The following is a 9,449-nucleotide window of genomic DNA, read 5'->3' as shown; positions in this document are numbered from 1 at the left end:
CCTCCATGATCTTCTCCAAATCCAAGTCATCCCTTTCTCCCTCTGACCTTCTGTGTGACCTTCTCCTGCCACACCCTCCTGCTTGCCACCCCTCTGCCTTGCCAGCCTCTTACTATCTCAATCCTTTGCCCATTGTTTCTGTTTCCTCCCCCTTTTCACAGTCCTGCCTTCCTCCTGTGTGGCGGATTCTCTGGCCCTCCCTGGTGACTCTAAATGAACAATCATGTTCTATACCTTCTCGTTCCCACCCTTGGGGTGCTCTATTACAACCCACGTTCTTTTCTCTTCTAGCCTTTTACGCAAGTTAAATTACGTGTTGTTGATTTGGGAGGTTTGCCTGTTTAATAACTGTCTGTCCTGCAGGCTCCACCCAGACAGCAGTGGCATGTGTTTTGACCACCACTAAGGATCCAGCTCCTAGTTCAGTGCCTGGCATATAGCGGATGCACCATTAAAATGTGAGCCAAGGATGATGACTGAGTCACAAAATACAGTGAATGTTCCCATGAATTGAACTTCAGACTTTAAAGCACAGAGACAAATAATAATAATTATTATTATAAAAACTTGATGGAAATATTTCCATGTCTCTTTAAATTGACTACTTGAATATAGCATAACATTTTTCTGGCAACTCAGGGCCACAGTAATGAACAGTAAATTGTGTGCCTTAGAGAATGGAATGCTGTCCTGGGAGATTAACGCTACTACAGGGTTATTTATGATGATGCTCATTGCCTGAGGTCGCTACGCTTTCTGCATTTGTATGTCTGCTTTCCTTGGTTTTTCTGCTTCTGTCATCATCAGGCCATCAAACCAACTTCTTGAACTTCTCAGTGAACCTTCTTTAAGCCACTCACAACCTTGTTCTACTTTGCCACTTTAATCTGTTTCCGGGCTCGGAAATTAGACAACAATCCTGGCGAGATGTGAGCAAAGTAACAGCAGATGGGCTCATCAAATGCCTGTTTGAGAATCAGTGAGGAGACTTGTATCTATGTTAGGCACTCGAGATAATCTGCTTCCTTACAAGTTAGTACCTTTGCTCCTGACAGAAGAGTTTGCCAGATAAATCAGCCCAGAATATGCAAAGTGTGCTCAAATTATTAAATGGCTAAACTTCTGTAGCCCCTGAAAAATATCTCCCCTCAAAGACTCTACTCTCAATACTTCTGGCCACCAAAATGTGTGAGGGTTTCTCCCCACCGAGCGGTTCTCTAATTCTCTACAGACCAGCTGGGTGTCCTGCAATTCAACTCAATTCTGACACCATCTACCTGCAGTTCACATCAGATCCCAAGGTTAAGGGCTCTGTCCACAAACTGCCCCCTTGCCCACACTCCGACTTCAGACGCCAATCGCAGGTCCAGGTTGTCACCTGTGCTTCTGACTGACCAACTGTAAATGGGAGGTTCCCAGAGTCCCCTCCTGGGTTCAATCATTTGCTAGAATGGCTCACAGAACTCCGGAAAGCAGTTTACTTTGTGAAAGGATTTCAATCTAAAATGGAACCGGAGCATGTGAAATGGAGAATCTCATGCATGCACCCTAACGAAACGAAACTTAAGAGATGAGACTGATATGCCGTAAATGCCTTAAAACCAAGACTTGTCTCCTGTCCAATGAACTTCCGCCAAGAATTTCTCCCCATCCTCTTAGCCAATGAAATCACTCCTTGGTCTCTGGCTGGACTTCCTCCTCTCTGCACTCCTTGCCTATAAATACAGCCTGCCCCACATCCTCAAAGGACCCTCCTGGAGCTTGCTACAGCATTTGTTTTCAAATCGCAATTCCTCTGCTATTCCCGAATAAAGTCAGTTTCAGGTAATTTGACTTTTTATTTAGGTTGACCACCTACTAGATTACTGGTTTATCATAAAGGATACAACTCAGAAACAGTCAGATGGATCAGACAAAGAGGGCAATGTATGGAGGAAGGGGTACAGAGCTTCCATGCCCCACGTGTTCATCAACCCAGAAGCTCTTGAAACCTCGTACTACAGGGATTATCAAGGAGGCTTTATTCCATAGGCTTGACTGATTGAATCATCGGTCATTGGTGATTAGTTCAACCTCCAGTCCCTCTTTCCTCCCTGGAAGGGGGATGAGGGGGTGGGGGAAAGTTCCAACTCTCTAGTCAGAAGGTTGTTTCCCCTGGCAACTAGCCCCATCCTATGGTAATCTAGGTGCTTTCCAAAAATCCCCTCATTAACATAAACTCAGATCTGGTTGAAAGGGGCTTATGAAAAACAAAAGACATTCTTTTCATCTTATCTCTCTGGAGCTATCTCAGGATCTGAGGACAAAAGACCAAATATTAAACAGAAAATGCTCCCGTGCTCTTATCATTTAAGAAATCACGAAGGTTTAGGGGCTGTGTGCAAAGAAGACCAAATATGTGTGTATGTGTGTGTGTGTGTACGTGTGTGTATTAACATATATATGTTTCTTATTTTTTATTGAAGTATAGTTGATTTACAATATTGTGCACAGCAAAGTGATTCAGTTGTATTTTTTTGCAGATTATTTTCTATTATAGATTATTACAAGATATTAAATATTGTTCCCTGTGCTATGCAGTAGGTCCTTGTTGCTTATCTATTTTAAATACAGCAGTGTGTATCTGTTAATCCCATACTCCTGATTTCTCCCTCTCACCGCCTCCCTTTCTCCTTTGGTAACCATAAGTTTGTTTTCTATGTCTGTGAGTCTGTTTCTGTTTTGTAAATAAATGCATTTGTATTATTTTTTAGATTCCATATATAAGTGACAAATCTTATAATATTTGTGTTTCTCTGTCTGACTTATTTTATTTATTATGATAATCTCTAGGTTCATCCATGTTACTGCAAATGGCAATATTACATCCTTTTTTATGGCTGAGTAATATTATATATATATATACCACATTTTCTTTACCTATTCATCTGTTGATGGACTCTTGGAAAACAGTATGGCGGTTCCATAAAAAACTAAAAATAGAGCTAATATATGATCCAGCAATCCCACTGCTGGGCAAATATCCAGAAAAGATGAAGACTCTAATTCAAAAAGATACACCCCAATGTTCATAACAGCACTACATTTCTTACTATAAATCACAATATTCCCCTCACCTCCGTACCCATTTGAATTCTTTGCACTTCCATTGTAAAAGGGGCGAGGGAATGCACATTTAAATATACATGCCAATGATACATGGAAAAACATATTGGGATCGATTCTTTTGAAGAGAAAAAGAAAATCAAAGAAAAATATTATGTGCCAAAAGTATGAATTGTGAGTTGATAACTCAGAAAACATACCTGAAAGTAATGGCAAGGATCAAAGCTGAAAAAAAATACCTCTGCTTAAGGAAACTTTTTATATGTGAGATAATAATCTAATATTGACCAATAACCAAATTAATGATATTTTCCTCCATGAAGACTCCTTTCTGAGTTAGAAAGGAGAAAGGGGTTAATTGGAGAGCAGATTGAAAATGGAGATATGAAGTCTATGACTGTTTTCTAAGGATGACTCACCATGAGCTCTTGTAGATGACTGACTGTGAAGAGTGAGAAAACGAATGCATTAAACCATAGGCATTTGAGCCCAGTAGCTTTCTGGGGAACTCGTCTCCACTCTTTGAACTATTTTATTGAATAAACTAACCTTACAAATCTCACAATGTGAAATAATCCTAACGTGGTTCTCCAGTCTTTCTAGAATACATTAACATCACACTCTGAAGTGAAACTACAAAAAGCACATTCATGTATTTTTTAAGTGTTTGGATTACACCTTGTCCCATTTCAAAAATGACTGAAGTAGCTTGTAAGAAATACATGGATACAACAGGGAAGTTAAAAACAAAAGGAAACTAATGCTAGTAGAAAACAATTACATCTAAGCTAATATCAAAAACGAGTGATGACATTTAGGTTCAACTCTGAACTTTTGGCTCCTTTCTAGAAGCCAAAGTAAACAAAGGTCAGTGATGAATTATGCATTTCTTTTTTGAACAAAAGAAATATTTATTTAGGAGTTAAGCAACCTCTAAGAAGTATTATTGCAGAAATCCTTTTACAAATGACTTTGGACAACATAATAAACAATCCACAGACAACTCCTGTCCAGATGTTGTTTATATGTTCACCAAAATAAATCTACATATCAGTAAATTATATTTATGTACATTATAAGTATGTTATATATACATACATGTCAATTTCTGAGTTACAGCACACATATCTACATATATATTCACACACAGTACAATGGACTAAATGTTTCTGTCCCCTCAAAATTCATATGTTGAAATCCAATATGATGGTTTTAGGAGGTGCGGCCTCTGGGAGCTGATTCATGAGGGTGGAGCCCTCATGAATGAGATTAGTGTCCTTATAAAAGAGACCACAGAGAGTTCTCTTGCCCTCTTTCCACCACGTGAGGATGCAAGAGGACCTTTACCAGAACCCAACCATGCTGGCATCCTGATCTCAGACTTCCATCCTCCAGAATTATAAGAAATAAATTTTTGTGTTTACAAGCCACCCAGTCTATGGCATTTTGTTATAGCAGCCCAACTTGACTAAGACATACATATACAGGTATATATATACACATGAAGTAACTCAGAGAAAGTATTTCTCCAAGGAAGTAAAGTACTAGGGCTGTATAGGTTGTGGGCACTGGTGGCCACAACAATTCCTCCCATCCCTGTATGCTAGCACTTGGCAGTGTGACTTTCCACTCCCTCATCAAGAGGTGGAGTTAATTTCTCCTTCCCTTGAATCTGGGCTGGCCCTGTGACCAGCTCGGACCAACAGAAGTGATGTGTGTGACTTCCTCGCCTGGGCTTCCAGAGGCCTTGCAGCTTCTGCTCTCATGTTCTAGTTACAGGACTGCCCTCACATGCAGAAGCACAGGCTGGCTTCATGAGGCTAAGAAGCCAGCTGGAGAAGAGGCCCAGCTGATGGTCAGCACTAGTTGCCAGACACGTGAGTGAGGCCAGTGGAGATTATCCTGCTCTAGTCAAGACATCAGATAAGTGCAGCCTCATGAGTGACCCCAGGAGAGTCCAGAAGAACTGCCCAACTGTGAGCAACCAAAACTGGCAACCACCAGGATGGTGAGGTTAATACATGATGGTTTTAGCCACTGAGCTTTGGGGTGGATTGTTATACAGCAAAGGTTGATATAAGATTCAAGGTATATGATCTCCTTAACACCAGAGCAAAATGGAAAAATCAGGGGAATTACGGTTGTTCACACTGCACTTCCCTAAGTCCTTTCAGGAATTCTGAGAAAAGGGAGATGGAGCCTAGACTTAGAACAGTCCCATTTTTACCTCTTAGGTAGAATAGGCTTTAAGCTTTCTTTCTCTAAAGTAAGTGTTCTTATTCTGACTTTTAAAAGGAGCAAGCTATAGTTCAAGTAGAGGATTCCTGGCAACAGCCCAGTACACACATAGTTCTTGCTTATGATGGCAGGAAACTTGTTGGCCTAGATTTCCCAGGTTAGTCCTGTGTTCAAATTTTCTCATCAAACTGTGTATTATTAGGTTAAGTCTTCTGATTTGAGGTTGGAACAATATGGATGCTATGTCTATATATTTGAGGACCATGTTTTCACAAAAGCATATTATCCTTTTCATGCACACATATCTAAAAGCATGGATATTAAAGTACATGGTAGGCTGCGCGGCGACGGTGGCGGTAGAGAGTGGGTCCCCCCAAGACTCTGGGGCGGGGCTGCGGGGAGGGCGCGGACGGACAGACGGACCTCGCCGGGATGGGGGGTGTGGCCGCTCCGCCAGGGTCCTGCGGGTGGGTCAGCGGCACAGCGACCACCAGTGCCCGGGGCCCCTCCGCCTTCTGCTAGAGATGCTCTTCCTCTCGGCTCCTGGGAAAGGTGGTGCTGCTGCTGCTGCCTGATTCCAGCCGACAGACCTTGGGACCAGGGCCGGCGCTGGAGGCTGGAGATGGCGGACACGAGATCCGTGCATGAAACCCGGTTTGAGGCGGCGGTGAAGGTGATCCAGAGTTTGCCGAAAAATGGTTCATTCCAGCCAACAAATGAAATGATGCTCAAGTTCTATAGCTTTTATAAGCAGGCAACTGAAGGACCCTGTAAACTATCAAGGCCTGGATTCTGGGATCCTATTGGAAGATATAAATGGGATGCTTGGAGTTCATTGGGTGATATGACCAAAGAGGAAGCCATGATTGCATACGTTGAAGAAATGAAAAAGATTCTTGAAACTATGCCAATGACTGAAAAAGTTGAAGAATTGCTACATGTCATTGGTCCGTTTTATGAAATTATAGAAGACAAAAAGAGTGGCAGAAGTTCTGATTTAACCTCAGATCTTGGTAATGTTCTAACTTCTACACCAAATGCCAAAACTCTTAATGGTAAAGCTGAAAGCAGCGATAGTGGAGCTGAATCTGAGGAAGAAGAGGCCCAGGAAGGCGTGAAAGGAGCAGAACAAAGTGATAGCGATAAGAAAATGATGAAGAAATCTGCAGACCATAAGAACCTGGAAATCGTTGTCACTAATGGCTATGAAAAAGACAGCTTTGTTCAGGGTGTACAGAACGACATTCATGCCAGTCCTTCCCTGAATGGCAGAGGTGCTGAGACAGTAAAATCTGTAGATCAAAACTTGGAGCAAACGGAAAAAACTGCTGTCTACGTTCACCAAGATGTAAATGATGATCATGTTGAAGATGTTTCAGCAATTCAGCATTTGACGAGTGATTCAGACAGTGAAGTATACTGTGATTCCATGGAGCAATTTGGACAAGAAGAGTCTTCAGATAGCTTTACGTCAAACAATGGACCATTTCGCTATTACTTGGGTGGTAATCCCAGTCAGCCCTTGGAAAGTTCTGGTTTTCCTGAAGATGTTCAAGTATCTCCTGGGAATGGCAACAGGGGAGACACACAGGCGGCAGCAGTGGAAGGCAAAGGTGAAGTAAAGCACGGAGGAGAGGATGGCGGGAATAACAGTGGAGCGCCGCACCGTGAGAAACGGGCTGGAGAAAGTGAGGAATTCTCTAACGTCAGGAGAGGGAGAGGGCACAGGATGCAACATTTGAGTGAAGGAAGCAAAGGTCGGCAAGTGGGAAGTGGAGGTGATGGGGAACGCTGGGGTTCAGACAGAGGGTCGAGGGGCAGCCTCAACGAGCAGATCGCTCTCGTGCTCATGCGCCTGCAGGAAGACATGCAGAACGTCCTTCAGAGACTCCACAAACTGGAGACGCTGACGGCATCGCAGGCAAAATCATCAGCATTACAGACCAGTAATCAGCCCCCTTCGCTGAGACCATCTTGGTGGCCCTTCGAGATGTCTCCTGGTGCATTAATCTTTGCTATCATATGGCCTTTTATTGCGCAGTGGTTAGTGCATTTATATTACCAAAGAAGGAGAAGAAAATTGAACTGAAGATAATATTTTCCTGAAGAAGACTACTGGGCCTGGATGACCTCGGGATGAAATAGATTGTGGAGCTCACACGAAATTCCTAGTTTGTGATGATTACATTTCTTTTTGTTGTCCAGTAGTTTGGTTTGTGTACATATATACATATATATATTTTGCACTACACAAATGATAACATTTTAAGGACTAATATTGCTGATACTTGAATAATCAATCTCAACTAGGTTATAAGTAATACACTTAGATTACCCTACCCTTGAACTTGAAGGACATTAAATTATTAATTATTGTTTGGTAACATGTTTACCTGATTATCTCCCATAGAGAAATATAAGCTGCTTTTCCAAGGTACAGTTGTGATAATAAGAACAGATTAATAACTGGGTATTTTTAATTTTCTAAATTAAATATGAGAAAGTATGCAAACCAGGAGTGAATTTCAAATGAGATGAAATCGACTTTCTTAGTCACTGAACCACCATGCGATTCAGTAGAAAACGACTGGAAGAATCTTCTCCATATCCACTTTGTGGGCTGCCCATAATCTTTCTTGGGCATGCACATCTCTAACTTTAGTATTCAGGCATCATTATGACAAAGTAGAGCCCTATGTACTAGTCTTTGTTTTTACAAATGATTCACAGAATAGACATAACCTGCTAATGGAAATGATGAAGAATGGGCTTAACGTGTTCTGAACCTGCAGATCATTAATAAGATTTGTAGTCAATCATATACATGGATTCCTTTATAATAATTTTCCTTTAACTGAGTACATCTTGTTTCTGCTTCATAGGGTGCTTTGAAATATAAAATGAAAACTTATTTATACTGTTTTTACAAAGGTCAAAGAGGAAACACATGAAAATCACTTTTCTGCAACTGGTAAACCACACAGACCGGACTCTTAACCTCTTAGTGCCTCAGTTTTTCCTTCGGGGTATAATATTGGAGATACACCTATTTCACAAGGGGTATTGGAGAGATCTGCAAGCTAGCAGGCCATATGCTTCCATTTGAATAAGACATACCCAACTAATGTAAATTTGTGTCTCTCCTCCACCTCCCACATTTAGATTAAGAAGAAGACTGTAATTTAGATCCTTGAAGGCTTTGTTTGGAATTATCCTTCCTGCATGCCTTTTAAAACTCCCTGCTCATGTAGATGTACCTTATGCTTTAAAGATTTCTGATACAAAGGTTTAGTATCAGATAATTTTTTAAATTCTTGGTATGTGTGATGTTGGGTTTAGCATCATGTGTTCAGAGTGTTCTCAATAAGAGAGAAAGTAATCCATCCCTAGTCTAGAGGGTGGTTCTTTGTTTACCTGAAGAAAAAAGTATAAGAATACAATTTGCTTTTCTGAAGACTCTTTTTTTCCTTATTTTTTTTCTTACATGTAACTTGATGTTTTTTATTTTTTAATCCCATCTTGATTAAAATGTATCTGTCTAAAGAGATATACTAATATTTGCTTTTTAAAAGCTGTCCTCTATTTATTTAGGGAAAAAAAAAAATGAAGCCAGTAACTGAATTATATGTAAAAATAAAATTTAGACCTGTGGGTCTGGAGTTATTTTTAAAAATTAGCTATCAATCTGGTATCAGAAAATGGTGGCTTTTCTCTTAGTATATAAATAAATAAGATGCAAAGTAAGAATGTAAGCAGTTGTGATTCATTACAAGCAGTTGGAGGTAACTAACTCCTAGGGATAACCATTTGTATTCTATTCCAAAGTCTTATTTTATAGTTTGAAAAGCACTTTGCACACAGTTCTTGTATATACAAGTAAAGACGTAATTATAGGATGTAGTGTTACTGCTTTGTTTAACAAGAACCTCATTTAAAATTGACAGCTATGGTATTTTTTTAATGATCTACTTCTTTTCTGTTTCTTTATTGTAAAATTAAGTTAAAAATAAAAGGTTAATGGAAAAAAAAAAAAAAATAAAGTACATGGTCATCACTACTATAAAGGATAAGATTCATGTAGGGTGTGCCAAGAGTAGAAATGGAGA

The 9,449-nt window shown here is 40.4% G+C and overlaps 1 protein-coding gene across 1 annotated transcript; it reads left to right on the top strand.

Moving 5' to 3' along the window:
• Positions 1 to 5,912: 5,912 nt before the first annotated feature.
• LOC309960947 (acyl-CoA-binding domain-containing protein 5-like) lies at positions 5,913 to 9,354 on the top strand. Its single transcript, XM_082837962.1, has one exon. The coding sequence runs from the start codon at positions 5,966 to 5,968 to the stop codon at positions 7,430 to 7,432; it is 1,467 nt and encodes a 488-aa protein (XP_082694088.1). The 5' UTR covers positions 5,913 to 5,965; the 3' UTR covers positions 7,433 to 9,354.
• Positions 9,355 to 9,449: the final 95 nt, after the last annotated feature.

This window comes from Leucopleurus acutus (genome assembly GCF_964270905.1).
Source record: "Leucopleurus acutus genome assembly, chromosome: 4".
NCBI classification, from domain to species: domain Eukaryota; kingdom Metazoa; phylum Chordata; class Mammalia; order Artiodactyla; family Delphinidae; genus Leucopleurus; species Leucopleurus acutus.
The sequence above is the reverse complement of the archived record's forward strand: the minus strand, read 5'-3'. Positions and strand labels throughout refer to the sequence as shown.